This window comes from Peromyscus leucopus, chromosome 13 (genome assembly GCF_004664715.2).
Source record: "Peromyscus leucopus breed LL Stock chromosome 13, UCI_PerLeu_2.1, whole genome shotgun sequence".
Taxonomy (NCBI): domain Eukaryota; kingdom Metazoa; phylum Chordata; class Mammalia; order Rodentia; family Cricetidae; genus Peromyscus; species Peromyscus leucopus.
The window spans coordinates 4,413,963-4,430,372 of NC_051074.1; the positions used below are offsets into that span (position 1 = coordinate 4,413,963).

General features: G+C 47.2%; 1 protein-coding gene across 3 annotated transcripts in view; it reads left to right on the plus strand.

The window, feature by feature from the left end:
* The window catches only part of Sag (S-antigen visual arrestin), a 39,446-nt gene that overhangs the window by 13,810 nt on the left and 9,226 nt on the right, over positions 1-16,410 (plus strand). For all 3 annotated transcript variants that reach the window (XM_028876286.2, XM_037210071.1, XM_037210072.1), the window contains 6 exons: positions 2,302-2,378; positions 3,754-3,889; positions 5,200-5,284; positions 10,162-10,234; positions 13,339-13,476; positions 15,719-15,796. In XM_028876286.2, the coding sequence (XP_028732119.1) occupies positions 2,302-2,378; positions 3,754-3,889; positions 5,200-5,284; positions 10,162-10,234; positions 13,339-13,476; positions 15,719-15,796 (587 nt within the window). The remainder of the gene's footprint in view (positions 1-2,301; positions 2,379-3,753; positions 3,890-5,199; positions 5,285-10,161; positions 10,235-13,338; positions 13,477-15,718; positions 15,797-16,410) is intronic.

Consider the following 16,410-nt stretch of genomic DNA (forward strand, 5'->3'; position numbering starts at 1 on the left):
TGAGGTTGGTCAAGTATGTGCTGTGAAGGGAAGGGAGGAAAAGGGGAGTGTGACTAGAGACTTCAGGCACAAAGGAAGGAATGAAGACCAGAGGAGAAGGGGACCAAGACTGACCGTGATGGCAGGTCTGTACCTGAGCATGGAGGACAGTGGACAGTGGTTGACAATGACAGGTGTAAGGACACTGTTCCTCAGGGTGGCATCATCACTCACTCGTGGTTCATAGATCAGAAATAGCATTAAAACAACAATGGGTGGGGTGGAATAGCACAGAGTAGAGTTGAACTAAACGGAATGGGATGGACGCTCTCAGAACTGGTCACATGACGCAAAGGTCAACGTCATGTCGGGAGAGTGGTTTCACACATATGTGTCTGTTTTCTAGGCCACACAGTAAATATTACTTCTAAAACATTTGAGTGCCGTGGTCCAGGGAAGCTGAGGACAGCTGAGATCAGGGATAAGGAGGTCACTCTAGAAAAGGGAGGCCAGGAACTAAGAAAATACAACTGAGCCTTGTCAGATCCATCAGTGCTCTCTCAAGGAGGCTCCAAATCCTGATTCTTCGATGACCTTTCTATAGTTTTACAACCCTGTGTAGGCCAGAGCCACTCCCGTCCCCTGTATTCTAAGAGGGGAGAGCACTTTAACTTGGCAGGAAGGCTTCTGGGCTAGGAACCTCCAGTATCCTAGAGCTGGGGGCTTGGTTGCAGATGGGAGGCTTGAGGGACACATAGGAGATTATTATATATATAATAATATATAATATTATTATATATAATATAATATAGAAATACAAATATATACAGATATAATACATACATATAACATTATATATGAATATAATACATGCCATTTTATGTATCACAAATTGCACGTTATGTCCTGACCACCTGTTCCCAAAAACAGCCGCTTCCCAAATTACCACACAGAGGCTTATATTAATTATAAATGCTTGGCAGATGGCTCACGCTTATTACTAACTAGCTCTTACATTTAAATTAACCCATTTCTATTAATCTATGCATTGCCATGTAGCCATGGCTTTTCTGGTCCTCTGGCATCTTGCTTCTTGGGCAGCTGGCTCACATCTCCCCCAACTCCACCCCTCTTCCTCAGTTTGCTTGTTCTACCTAACCTTATCCTGCCTTGCCATAGGCCAAAACAGCTTTATTATCAACCAATGAGAGCAATACATAGTCAGAGTGTACAGAAGGCTCATCCCACAGCAGTCACCTGTAGCATTGAGACACAAGAGACATCCTTGCTGTCTCTGATTTTCTCTCTAGGCAGAGATCAGGATGTACTGGGCCTACACAGGGAACTGAGGACTGGGGATCACAGGCATATGGCATTTACTCCATCCATGGAGGCTTAAAAGTTCTCTTTCATTTTGAAAAGGTGATCTTACCATTTTACCTCATTTTGAAGGGGGGAAAATCAACCATTGTAAACCATTGCTGTCTGGCCAGAGTTGGCTTTGCAGGAGCCACTGAGGTCAGAGTGTTTGCAACACCGCAGGACATCCATGGATACTGTGTCTGCCCCACTGCTGTGTGCAGCATTTGTCAGAAGTTTTTGCAGGGTCAGGTCGTATATTTGTGAAGAAAGTAGAGGGAGGCATGGACGTACCAGGACTTGAGAAGCACATCTCGGGAGGCATGTTGACAGCTGTCTTCTGTAGGACTCTCAGCCCCTGCTTACTCCTTGTGCTGAACAATTTTGTGTCAACCTGACACAGGCTAGAGTCATCTGAGAGGAGGAAGCCTCGGTTAAGAAAATGCCTCCATAAGATCAGGCTATTGGCAAACTTGTAGAGCGTTTTCTTAATTAGTGACTCATAGGGGAGAGCTCAGCCCACTGTGGGTGGTGCCATCCCTGGGCTGATGGTTCTGGGTTCTATAAGAAAGCCATGAGGAGCAAGCCAGTCAGCATCACCTCCCCATGGTTTCTGCATCAGCTTCTGCCTCCAGGTTCCTGTCCCGTTTGAGTTCCTGTCCTGACTTCTTTCAGTGATGAACAGAGATGTGGAAGCATAAGCCAAATAAACCTTCCCTCCCCAACTTGCTTTTGGTCATGGTGCTTTATCACAGGAATAGTAACCCTAACTAGGACACTCATCATGCTGATGTCAATGTTGGATTCCCAGTACACCTCTCCACTAGTCTCATGGAACAACCCCAAGAAAGACCCAGCTAAGACGAAAAGCTAGGGTCATAGGTCTGCCTGCATGTGGGACCTTCTGTCCTAGCTCCTGGGAAGGGAGGTGCTAACCACTGCTCTGACACTTGTCTCCAACAGAGCTGTGGGGTCGACTTTGAGGTCAAAGCATTTGCCACAGACGTCACAGATGGTGAAGAGGACAAGATCCCCAAGAAGTAAGAGTCCTTGTGGGACTGGGCAGGGTCTGGGTGGTATAGAGGCAGGGACCAGAAACAGCCCCACCTTCTCCTGGTGTGGCAGAACTCTCCCCACAGGTTTCCCGTGCCTGGCTTCATGGAGCCTCCCTGATCAGGGCAGATAAAAACTGAACCACCATCCATTTATAAGTGGGTTGGGGGCAGTAACTAATAATATTGGTGAAGAGGATAAAAGAGAATGACAGCGAACTTGACAACCGCAGGGACCCATGGGCCCCCAAACCTTCCAGGTCATTTCTTTCATTCTCTTCCTTTTAATTTATTTATTTTCTCTTTTTAGTTTTTCTTTTCTTTTCTTTTCAAATGGTATCATACTGTAGCCAAGACTGGCCTGGAACTCATGAGGGTGGTCTTTCTGCCTCCGTTTCCCAAGCACTGGAATGCCAGGCTTAAGATACCATGTCTATCTTTTCTTTCTTAGAACTTTTTTTCCCCTGAGACAGGGTTTCTCTGTGTAGTTTTGGTGCCTGTCCTGGATCTCTCTCTGTAGACCAGGCTGGCCTTGAACTCACAGAGATCCTCCTGGCTCTGCCTCCCAAGTGCTGGGATTAAAGGTGTGAGCCACCACCGCCTGGCTCTTAGAACATTTTTTAAACTTATGATAATCTACACACACTGCGAAGTTTATGATTCTGACCACTTTAAATGTATAACTCTGTAACACCAAGTGTATCCACGTTTTGCCATCATCAGATCAAAGCTTTTGTATCACTCCAAACAGAATCTCTGTCACCAAGAAACAGTCTTCCTACCAACCAGGTGCTTGATTTTCTTTTTAAATTTTTTTTGAGAATTTCATGCGTATATGAAGTAAAATATGATGATACACACCTCCACTTCCTTTCCTCCCTTCTACTTCTCCCGTATACTCCCAGCCCTCCCCGCTAACTTTATGTCTCTTTTTTATTTGATAACTCACTTTCATCCCTAAGGCTCCACCTAGCCCATCTCTTCCAATATTCTCCTCATACTCAGCACCCATATCTCACAGTGCTGTGTGTTTTGCTGTGGATCTGACCCATCATATTGTACATACTAGGCAAGCACTCTACTCCCAAATTCTGTGATTTTGATGCTTGTGATAGTGACAATGTGTCACAGTTACATGGCGCTCTAAAGCCTGGTCATATACGTCATCTGAAACCATTGATGCAGGCTCTCCTGAGAGAAGGCTAAGCTGAGTCTGACAGACTGAAAGGAATCCTTGAGGGCATTGCTGGCTCAGCATTCGGCTCCTGGGATCATGGAAGAGGGCCCCGGGAGGCCACTTTGAAGCCTGTGGGATGGGTGGGGGTGGGGTACCAACCAGGACCCCTGGACCTTTTCTCCTCAGGAGCTCTGTGCGGTTACTGATCCGCAAAGTGCAGCATGCCCCTCCTGAGATGGGTCCCCAACCCTGTGCTGAGGCAGCCTGGCAGTTCTTCATGTCTGACAAGCCCCTGCATCTCTCAGTCTCCCTCAGCAAAGAGGTAATCCCATGGGGATTCAGGTCGGGGGTACAGACCACAGCCCCCTCACTGTGTGGACGCACCACAAGTCACCTTGTTCCTGCCGTGGTTGAATCATAGATGTTTGCAAATCGCCAGCTTATTTCCATTGATTTGGAGCTGGTCACCATGAGCCACCACGGCTTACCATTGCACTTGTTGGCTATCCCAATAGACTGGGGGCTGTGGAGATTAGAAGCAGACATCCTCTCACATCCACCTTGGCCATTTTCCACCCCATCTCTAAAGCAGCATTGCTCACTGTATGACTTCAAATTGCTCACTTCCTTGGAAAATTCAGATTTCATAGAAAACTCACAGGGCAGCCATATTGAGAATGATGTCATCAATGAGGATAGTCATGGTAGTAGAAGGTGAAGAGCAGCTGGCTAAGGCTCTTGTGGTCCAGAGTCAGTGATACACAGGTTAGCCAGAGCCTCATGTAGTGTGTATACATGTGTGGGTGTTGCCCACCCAGGGCTGGGTAGCACAGCGTGTTGCTAGGTAAGGCTCCATCAGCCAGCTTTCCTAGTGCCTTCTTTTCATTTCACACATGCCATCTCCAAACAATGAAGTCAGGGCAGGAACTTCAAAGAGCTGGTCGTATCACATCCACAGTAAAGAACAGAGAAAAATGAATGCATGCATGCTCACTGGCTTGCTTACATTCAACTTGATTCCTCCACTCTTTTTTTTTTTTTTTAAAGATTTATTTATTATGTATATAGTGTTCTGCCTGCATATATGGCTGCAGGCCAGAAGAGGGCGCCAGATCTCATTACAGATGGTTGTGAGCCACCATGTGGTTGCTGGGACTTGAACTCAGGACCTTTGGAAGAGCAATCAGTGCTCTTAACCTCTGAGCCATCTCTCCAGCCCTGATTCCTCCACTCTTAATACAGTTCAGGACCCCCTGCCTAGAGATTGGTGCTGCCCACAGTGGGGCTGGCTCTGCCCACATTAATTAACAGTGAAGATAGCTCCCCACAGACTTGCCCACAGACCGACCCGATGTAGACAATCCATGAAGACTCTTCGCAGGTAATGCTAGGTTGTGTCAAGCTGACAAAGCTAACCGTCACACCCCTCAACCTCCTTGGCCTTCTGCAGATGGGGCTGAACATATCTATGCCCTTCTCTAGAAGAAATATTGCTATCATTTTAGTTTCTCTAATACTGGGGTTATTTATTGGAAAGAGATTAAGAAAATCTTGGTCTCGAGAGTCCTCAGATCAAAGATTCTACCCCACTGCACTCCATTCTTCTCTTCTGATGTCTCTCTCCCTTTTCAGATATATTTCCATGGGGAACCCATCCCTGTGACTGTGACAGTGACCAATAACACAGAGAAGACTGTGAAGAAGATTAAAGTATTAGGTAGGACCTTCTAGAACTCAACCTCATGCTATTTCCTAGGGGCCACTCTGATCTGATAAGCCTCCACCTCACCTGTGTCCTTGCGTCTGCCTGTGGTTGCTATTACCATTGACAGTAGGACCTTAAAGAGACAAGGATCTTAAAAGTCATCGCATTCAGGCTATGGATATATCTCAGTTGGTAGAGCATGCAGGAAACCCTAGGTTCAATCCCAGCACTACAGGTGGTGCATGCCTAAAATTTCAGCACTTGGGAGGTAGAGACAGGAAGATCAGAAGTTCAAGTTGTCCTTGGTTATATGTCTATATTGAAGCCAGCCTGGGCAACATACCTAGATATGACTACGTCGAGCCCCTACCTCAAAACAAGTCATTGAATTCACCATCATGGTCTCTTAGGTTGCCTTTTATTTTGGTGCTTTGTCTCCTACAGATGCCCTTCCCATCTTCCCGTGATCCTGCCATCCCAGAAACACCCCTCTGAGCCAGGTCTCACTTGGGAAGTCCAGGGAGAAGCTTCTCTTTTTGTTTTTGTTTGTTTAATTATTTATTTTATGTGTATGGGTGTTTTGCCTGTGTGTCTGTACCATGTGCATGCAGTACCTGTTGAGGCCAGAGAGGGCATCAGATCCCCTAGAACAGGTGGTTGTTAGCTGCCCTGTAGGTTTTGGGACTTGAACCTGGATACTCTGGAAGAACAGTCAGTGCTCTTAACCACTGAGCAATTTCTCTAGTCCCACTTCCCTTTTTGGGCAAGTAATAGTTTTTATTGATAAATACAGCAAGTGCATTGAGTAAGGAATTAGATTTGAAAACATGAGACTTAATCTGTGGGTTCCTAGTATGCCACCCTTGAATCCCAGTTGGTGCCCACAGTAGTGGCTCTTCACCCATCTTCCCAAGCCTATAGGCACTAAGTAGAGCTCCCACATAGGAATGCTTCATGAATAGTGAAGTGAGATGTCTCACCTTGAATGACCATCTAGTGAGGATCAACCCTGTTGTGTACTACAGTGGAGCGCCCCCCACCCCACACTTACTGCTCCTATCTGTTATTTCCTCAACTCAAAGCCCATCCAAGTGCAGGTCTTAGAGTATCCTGGCACATACCTATCATCCCAGCATTCAGGAGACTTAGGCAGGAGGATTATGAGTTTGAGGCCAGTCTGGGTGACATACCTATATTTTGTCTCAAAACATTAAAAGTATAGATCAACAACAAAATATGTGTGTAGGTCTTTGTGGGCAAAACAAACAAACAAACAAACACCCCAATGGATTGACCTGGGAGAGTAAATTCAGACTTCAACTTCCAACTAAAATATTTGATGGCCACAAGAAGGTAGATTTACAATGTCAGCGTAATTAGCCATCCCAGGTTACCCAGGACAAAGGATATGGGCATTTCATTGTTAAAATAGGCATTGTAGCTGGACTCAGCTAGCAAGAGGATCAGGAGTTCAAGGCCAGCCACAGCTGCATGTAGAGGCCAGTCTACACTATGTGAATTCCCACTTTTAAAAAAGCTAGTGATATCGCTCCGTTTGTAGCATGCTTGCTGGGTATAGGCAAGGTCCTTCAGTATGTGTAATCTTCAGCACGCGCGCGCACGTGTGCGCGCGCACACACACATAAATAGGGTTTGTCTTATGCAAACCACGGGTGGTGGTGCAGTCCAGTTATCTGCTGTGGTTTGAAAGTGTCCACTGAAAGCTTACATAATTAGCTGTTTGGAACTTGATCCTCACACTCGTACGTTAATGATATTTGCAGGTAAGACTTCGGGAAGTAGCTAGGGTCAAATGAGGGTATGAGGAAGGGCCTGTAATGACATTAGTGGCTTTGTAAGAAGTAAAGAGGCTTAAATTAGCACACCTGCCCTGCCCCCACCATTTGAGGTCCCCTGCTATTATGATCAAACAGGAAGGCCCTTATCAGATGCCAGCACCACTTGGGAGTCCCAGGTTCCAGAGCCAGGGGCTAATTAAACCTCCATTCTTTGTAAGCAGTCTTGTCTATGGTATTCAGCTATAGCGACAGATAGTGGGCTAACATGTTCCTCTTTCCCTGTACGCCCATCAAAGATGAAGTTCAGATCGTGTGCGTGCACATTAGAGATTCTGCGTTTTTTCTTATTGCTAATATGAATATTAATTTAGCCTTGTTTTTTGTCGGTGTAGTTCTCTGTAGGACCGAGTTATTCAGCATTTTGCATGTAGTGTCATACCTTGGTCTGTGTGGTAGAATATCTGTCCATTCAGGCTGCTATAACAAAAATACCGTAAATTAGGTGGTTCCCACACACACTGGGATGTGGTCCTCAAACTTGTGATCCTCCTGCCCCTGCCTCCCTAGTACTGGTATTTGCAGGTGTGTGCCACCATATTCAGCTAATAACAAATAGTTATTTCTGGCAGTTCTGGAGGCTGGGAAGTTCAAGATCAAGATGCTGGTAGATTGGTGTAATGAGGCCCTTCCAGCAAGTTCCTGGAACCTCCTTTATAAGATCATTCATCCTGTTCATGAGCGTGTCCATCCCCATGACTGCATCACTTCCCCAAAGAGTCCTCCTCTTGATAATAATGAACGAGCGCCTCTGTGGGCTGGTGAGATGAGCTGGGAAAAGTGCTTGTTCCCAGCCTGGGGATGTGAGTTTGACCTCTGGAACCCACACGGTGGAGGGAGAGAACTGACTCTCCAAGTGGTCCTCTGACCCCCAGACAAGTGCCTTGACATGTACACGGCTCTCTTCAATTGTGCAAATTTAAGAAATAATTTATAATAATTATAAATCATTTCAACTTTGAAAGAGCAGAAGCAAACTTTCAGAAACAGCAGCAAAATTGATAAAGTATCATTAAATACTTGTATTTAAAATTATTTCTCAGCCAAGCCTTGCACTTGGGAGCCTGAGGCAGTATTGTGAGCTTTAGGCCTGCCTTCAGTACACAGTAAAATCTGTTTCAAAATAAAAATAGCTCTCAAAATTTATTGAATACTAATAGCAAAACTAATGACCTTAAAAGAAGCTGTTCTGAAACAAAATGTTAACAGCTTTCTATAAGTTGGGCACATGATGGGTGCCCTAAGTTGTTTCTCTCAACAGCGTGGTGATGGTATACACCTTTAATCCCAGCACTTAGGAGTTGAAGGCCAGCTTGGTCTACAGAGTGAGTTCCAGGACAGCCAGAGCTACACAGTGAAACCCTGTCTTGAAAAACCAAAACAACAATGTTTTTAATTGATTTTTAAAATATTTATTTATTTTATGTATATGAGTGACCTGTCTTCATGCACACCAGAAGAGGGAATCAGATCCCATCACAGATGGTTGTGAGCCACCATGTGGTTACTGGGAACTGACCTCAGGACCTCTGGAAGAGCAGCCAATGCTCTTAACCTCTGAGCCATTTCTCCAGCCTGATTTTGTTTTTCTTGCTGCAGCGGAGTCTCGGATGTTCAGTTTGCAGCTGAGGCTGTCCCGGAACTCCCAATCCTCTGCCTTGCCCTTCAGAGTCTTGTGGGCATCACCACCGGTCTCAGCTTCGTTGTTATTGTGTTGTTTTCTGAGGCAGGGCCTTTCTTGTCTGTCTTGCTGGGTGGACTAGGCTAGCCTCAAGCTTGCAGAGTCTCTCTTGTCTCTGTCTTTTGAGTGCCAGGATTTATAGGTGTGTACCATCATGTGTGTGCATGCATATACATGCATGTAGAGACCAGAGAACAATCTCGAGTCTGGTTACTCAGGTATCACTCCTCCACACATACACTTTTTTTTTTTTTGGTTTTTCGAGACAGGGTTTCTCTGTGTAGCTTTGCACCTTTCCTGGAACTCACTTGGTAGCCCAGGCTGGCCTCGAACTCACAAAGATCCGCCTGCCTCTGCCTCCCGAGTGCTGGGATTAAAGGTGTGCGCCACCACCGCCCGGCCACACATACACTTTTTTTGGGACAAGATTTCTTACTGGCCTGGAGCTCACCAAGGAAGCTAGCCTAGCTGGTCAGCAAGCTCTACTCTAGGGATTCATTCTCCTGTGTCTGCTTCCCAAGTGCAGGGATATGTGTCTACCTGAGAATTGGTCTTTGTGCTTTCAAGGCCCAAAGCCATCTCCCCAGCCCATCTTTGTTTTACATTTATTGTCTGTGTGTGTGTATGTGTGTGTGTGTGTGTGTGTGTGTGTGTGTGTGTGTGTGCATATGCCACAGAATATATGTGGAGATCAGAGGACAGCCTGTGTGAGTCAGTTCTCTCCTTCCATTGTATGGGTTCCCGGAATTGAACTCGTGACATCAAGCTTTGTGACATCTCCCCAGTGCCAGCCTTTCTTTTATTCTTCAGACCTTCTTTTATTCATCACCCTCATTTTCCTGGTGGGGGAATTGAGGTTTGGAGGAACTGAAGAATTTCCCCCACAGAGATTTGAGCCTAAGTAGTCAGGACGCAGAGCCATCCACCATATCACACCGTGGATGGTCATGTGTTGCTTTGGGCAGGTTTCCAGGAAGCTTAGGGACTGGGAGGACGGTACTCCTTCTGCAAGATGGAGGATGATGGAAAGGGGCTGGGTTTGTAGGCGAGTACATGGTGAGTTCTGGGATGCTGGAGACACCATGCCTTTGGATAAGGACACCCAGTATAGATCATGGGCCTTGCAGGAGGGGGGGGGCTCTTGGGAGCTGCATCTGAGAGCCTGGTGTTTTGGTGGGAATTAACTCAGAGCAAGTCACTGGTGTACAGCAATGGCCTGAAACCAGACCTTGAAAAGTTGCAGCCTTTAAGCTGGGGGCTGAGAAAGCCAGACCTCAACAGATGGTCCTGTGTGTCTCCTGGAAGGTGCGAGGGCCCGCCCCGTTTACCTCTCTCCTGTCTTCCCTCTGCAGTGGAACAAGTAGCCAATGTGGTTCTTTACTCGAGTGATTATTACGTCAAGCCTGTGGCCGCAGAGGAGACACAGTAAGTCTCGGTTGGCTTCCCACTTCCTGGGCGGCCAGCCCACTTTGTCAACTTCCTCTTCTCAAGAGGAAACTAGAATGCCCCTCCAGGCCCCCGGCCTTTGCTTTTTCTTCCCCTTTTCTCACATCAAGGGCTACAAAGCAAGTCACCTCTGGGCCCATCCCAGGCTGCAAGATAAGGCTTCATGAACAAGGGATCAAAGAGGAGATAGCTAGGGAGAAATGTCACCATGGGAGCATCACGGACTCTGTCTGTCCTTGGAATGTGTTGATAGGAATGGGGTGCTCTTTCTGCCCCCAGAAGATGACTAAATGAGCTATCAGCCCAGGGTAGGGCTGTACTATATATATAGTAGAGTTGGGTTTAATAAAGATATTTTAGGGATTGAGGAGATAGCTCAGTAGTTAAGCGCAATACTGCTCTTACAGAGGACCTAAGCTTGTTCCCAGCACCCTTGTTACATGGCTCATAAATGCCTATAACTTCAGCTCCAGGAAATCTGATACCAATGGCCTCTGTGTGCACCTACACACACACACACACACACACACACACACACACACACACACACGCACACGCACACGCACATGCACACTGCCTGGCTTTGAGGTTAAGTTCTTAATCCACAGGCAGGGTAGAGAGGCTTGGATATGCTTCTCTGCTTTGTCTAACTAGCACGTTCTATACAGAAAACATTACCAGGGTGACAGGAAGGTTGGAGTGAAAGGGAGGGTTGGGTACTAAGGAAAGACCACCTGAGATCATATTAAAGAAAAATATCATATTACATATTTAGACCCACAGTAAGCTGCTACTCAAAACAAAGACAGCCTTGCGTTTAAGTGTAGTATATAGTGTTAAGAAAGAGAAGAGCAGGGCTGGAGAGATGTCTCAGTGGTTAAGAACACTGACTGCTCTTCCAGAGGACTCAGGTTCAATTCCTAGCACCCACATGGTGACTCACAACTGTCTATAAACTCTAGTAACAGGAGATCCCATCATATCCTCTTCTGGCCTCTGAGGGCACCACAAATGCAGTACTCAGACATATATACAAGTAAAACACTCATACACATAAGATAATAATTAAATGAAGTAGAAAGGAAGGAAGGAAGAAGGAAAGAAAGACAAGAAAGGAAACAGCACCTCATAGCTGACTCCTTATGCCAAGCTGGGTCTGTTCACATTTGGTTCAAGGAGGGGGGAGTCTTGACCTTGGCTGCCTTTTGGCGGATACTCCACAACTGTGGGGCTCATTGTGCTGATAAGAGTTTTTTTCTGATACACACACACACACACACACACACACACACACACACACACACACATCATTTCCTGTTTCTCATTCAAAACTTTGTATGCTTTTTGGACCAAATGATCCTCAGGGAAGTGAAAACCATTCTGATATTTCCCTGAGGGCAAGAAGAGTCTAGAAATGGGGTCAGATCACATTGGCTTTTTCATTGTTGAGGCAAATACCTCAGAAAACGAACTCTCAGAGAGAATACCTGCTTCCATTCATAGTTTCTGTCGATCACAGCAGGTGGGCGTGGCAGAGAAGAACAGCACAGGAAACAGCGTGTCTGCGCTAGCAGGATGCCTCTCTTTTCTCTCTCTTTGACTGCAGCCAGGCTTCCAGCCAATGAGATGGCGGCATTTGTATTCAGGGCAGTCTTCCCCTCTGGGTTAATCTTCTCTGGAAATGTTCTCACAGACCCATCCAGAGTGCTTTTCAAATCTCCTAGGCACTTCTCAAGAAAATCCCGTTAAGACTAATCCTCATACTGGTCTCAACCTGGAGGCCACTCAGAAGACTGTAGCACCCACGCCAGTCTTCCAGACACACCCAGCCAGCCCTTGGGACTCTGGTGGGCAGGCTTGCTCAAACCAGGTCAAACCTGACTTCAAAAATGCTGCTGCTGACGCAGTCTGGGATCCTAATTGCCCTAGGCACAGCTGTGGGCCTGGCATAGTCCTTCCGCTAATTCCACTACAGTAGAGGCTATCTATCATGCTAGCCCCCAGGGCCCCCTTCGTGACCATCGAGCTGGAGAGAGAGAGAGAGTCCACCCACCATGACCCAGGTGAGAGGATGTGGCCACCCCTAGCTCAAACAAAACACTGCAAAGGGCTTCCTGCCTGTGCTCACCCACCAGAGACAGGAGAAGCCAGAGCTGCTTAGACTCCTCTTGGGAAGCAAACAGGGAAGCCTTTCCCGTGGGATGTCTGGGAACTCACTCAGGAAGTGGTCCTGATGCTTCCAGCCAACATTTGCAGGCCACACCCTGCCTTCTGCCCTCCTCAGCCCAGGTCCGGTGCCTAGCATGTGTGCTGTAGAGTGAATACCGCAGCCCAGAGGCCACTTCGGGATCCCAGGAATGCTGTGTCCCCAACGGAGTCCCAGAACTGTCCCTTGGCACAGGGTTCCTTATATCTATCAGACATAGGGAAAGCCACAGGGCTCTGAAGAAGCCCCGGTAAAGAAAGAGATGTGCTGCTTGGAATGAAAGGAGAGAGGTCTGCCTGGATTACAGGCCCACCATCAGTCACGCGCTGACTGTCCTTCTGTGGACAGTTTTTGGCTACAGTGGTCCTGTATGAGCTTTTTTAGTTTTCTTTTCTTTTCTTCCTTTCTTTTCCTTTCTTTTTCTTTTTTTCTTTTTTCTTTTTCTTTTTTTTTCTTTTTTTGGTTGGTTGGTTGGTTTTTCAAGACAGGGTTTCTCTCTGTAGCTTTGGAGCCTGTCCTGGAACTCACTCTGTAGACCAGGCTGGCCTCAAACTCACAGAAATCTGCCTGTCTCTGCCTCCCAAGTACTGGGATCAAAGGTGTGTGTCACTACAGCCCAGCTTCTTCTTCTTCTTCTTCTTCTTTTTTTTTTTTTTTTTTTTTTTTTTTTTTTTTTTTTTTTTTTTTTTTTTTTTTTTGAGGCAGGGTCTCTATCTATCCTGGAGCTTGCTATGTTGACCAGGATGGCCTTGAATTCACAGAGATTCCCTTTACCTTGTAAGGGGGCTTTGACTCTGAAAATGCTCATGACAGATGGGATCTTGAGGTGTGGATGGTGGCCGTGACAGCCATAAACTCTCTGTGGTTCTTCCTCAAGAGAAAAAGTGCAGCCAAACAGCACTCTGACCAAGATGCTGGTGCTCGTGCCCCTGCTGGCCAACAACAGAGAGAGAAGAGGCATTGCACTGGATGGGAAGATCAAGCATGAGGACACAAACCTGGCCTCCAGCACCATGTGAGTCCTGTAGGCTCTGTCCGCGAATGGGCCATCAGTGCAGGCCGGTGTACTCAGGGCTGCCCATCAGCCTTACACCAACCACAGTGCCACTGCCTGCCCTCTGGGTGGCCATGGCCACGTTCCCTGAGTTTTCCTGTCTGTAAAGTGGGAGTAATCACAGTTCCGATCTCACACACCAGTGATGACTAATTAGGACAGTGTACGTAAAGTGTGGTGTCTGACACTCAGAGCGTTCCGGAAGTGTCAGTTACATCCAAAAGAATCGTTAGCTCATGTGGTACCCTGAACACGTAAACTGAGTTACCGCATTCGGCTATTTTCATTCATTCATTCCCATCTGGAAAGGTTGGAAGACCTACTGGCTGCTGATAGGCACCAGATTTTCATGAAAAGAAGTGCTGATTCTCTCTGCCTATTCTGTCTTGGAGAACCACTAGCTGGTTTTTGGCAAAAGATCTAGGGGAAAAATCTCCGTGCTGGAGCTAGCTGCTAGCTGCCCTTCTGGGCTTGATTTGCTGGGAGACTGTAGGCTGCTAAATGCTGAAGGTGTGAGGCAGGAGCCAAGATCTAGGCTTGAGACCTTACTTCCCTCTCCCATAGGATGTGCGGGGGGGGGGGGGGGGGGCTCCCTTCTGTCCTTACCGGGCTGCCCTCAGAGGTGATGTGAGGAGAAAGAGGAGGTGTTCTGACCCATATGGATCCTGTGGCCCACTTTATGTGAGCCCAGTAGTGGGGCAGTGAACGTTTGCCAGAATGAAGGTGGAAATCAAGGGATTTTCTGAGGATAATTTGCCAACTGTCTCTGTAAGATTCTAAAGTTGTGCTCATGAAATTCCAGGGAAAGAAAATGATGCCCTAGATCCATTTAAGGGAGCAATCAGCTGAAGCCAGCGGTACTCACTTCTACAAAGCCATTTTTACAACATCTGGCGTGGTTTACAAACACTCACCCCTCTCCACACCTTGGTGAAGAAGCTGTAACTGAGCTTACTTTTCATACATTAGGCCGTGTAGAACCTCATCCTCAGTAGAACCAGGATGAGAAACTGGTGGAGGGTCCCTGAATGAGTTAATTGTTGAGCAAGTCCACTCTGCACTGGTGCTCCCACTCAGGAAAATGATGGGGAGAACCCCTGCAGTCCCAGGCATGCTCTGTTCCCTGTGTTTGGGCTGTCCATAAGGCACAGGTTCGCAAGCCAATCCCAGCAAGAGCGTGGTCTCAGCTGTGCCTCCATCCTCCCACCACACGGTGATGTTCCTAGTTGTGGTCCTAGAGCACAGGATCCAGCAGAAGGCCTCTGGGGCTGGACACAGTTCCCCATGCCTGGCTCCAGATCCCAGGACTGCCAACATAACTTCCCTCTGCCTCCTGCCTTCAGAGTTCTCCACTGAGATTTTTGTTGTGGTTCATAGTAGCTTAGCTAGATTTCATGGTTATTTTTCATCTCATAATTCCTGTTGTCAGACATCATGGAATACTTAAGTCTTCCATGTTGGGTCATAGGAGATAATAAACTGTGACGAAATGCCCAGTGGGGAACTTGGTTGAGAGTGGGAATTCCATACGTGGTCATTGAGCCTGGAATTACCCTTCACTCTCTCTGGTCACGTCTCATGCTCCTTGTCATCCACTTAAGTGAGCTTTCCCTTGCTGTTGGTGCCACGCTGGCTGCTGGGCACACAGGGCTTTTGGGTACAGGAACAATCATGATCCTGTGATCAAGTTATAGGAGAGTGTCCCTGTGTCTTTCTCATGAGCAGAACACAAGAGCGGGCGGGCGGGCAGTCCTACCTGGCTGTGTCCAGGAAGGCTTTATAGCTGGAGGTATTGGGGTGCAGGAGAAGGGCCTTCTGGGTAGGTTTGGAATTGGGAAGGTGGTGCGTAGAGACCTCAGGGCATAGCTGAGTAGAATGTGGCAAATGTACCTCACAGACCGCTTGCTGAAGCTGGAACCTGGATGGACTGAACTCAGGCTTCAGGGGAGGACTCAGCTGAATGAATGGTGGGGATGGAAGGGCAGGGAGAAGGAGGATGTAGGAGAGTGAAATAGGTCAGAAGCTGAGCCTTGAGGAGGAGGACAGATGCTGTGCCCAATGTGAACAGGGAAAAATGCAGAAAACCTACTCCTTAGCCCCACAGTGGAGGAAGACGCGGCCAATCTATGGAATTCTCCAGTTCCAAGACAACATCTTCAGAATTCTACTCTCATAATCCTTCTCCTTCTTTTTGATTGGGCAGTATCAAGGAGGGCATCGATCGGACCGTCATGGGCATCCTGGTGTCCTACCATATCAAGGTGAAGCTCACAGTGTCAGGGTAAGTGATGGTGTTCCAGCTCCATCTGGCCTGTTCCTCTCCAGAATGACTGGTAGGTGGATAGCAAAGGAAACCCGGAGAGCCTGCTGATGCCTACATAGAGTTTGGAGAGGTTCCATTTGCCGGCCTCTGCAGTTTTGCTGGAGGCGATGTGTACTGGAAAAGCAAACAGAAATACATGCATAGTCAGTACCGCTGAGCGGAAGTGGGTGTACATCTGCACACACAGTGGAAGCTGATGGGCAGGAATGACAGTCGGATCCTTTTGCAAAAGTAAATTGCCTTGCTCGATTTAAAAAAAAAAAAAAAAGAATGACATTAGTTTAATTTTCAAATTTCAAAAAGGCTTGCAGCTGCAAGTGAACTCTCTGTAAATCTTCCCTGTATGGCATGAGCCACTTTGGGAGGCTGAGGCTGGATTGAGAAGCATGGTCAGCCTGTGATACATAGTGAGACTCTGATTTTGTTTTTGTTTTATAAATTGGGGCTGGACGGACAGCCCAGTTGGCAGAGTGCTTGCCTGGCAGGCACGAAGCCTTGCCTTTGACCCGTACCACCCAATAAACTGGACATGGTATCCCAGGTCTGTAATTCAGCATTGCAAGATAGAGAGA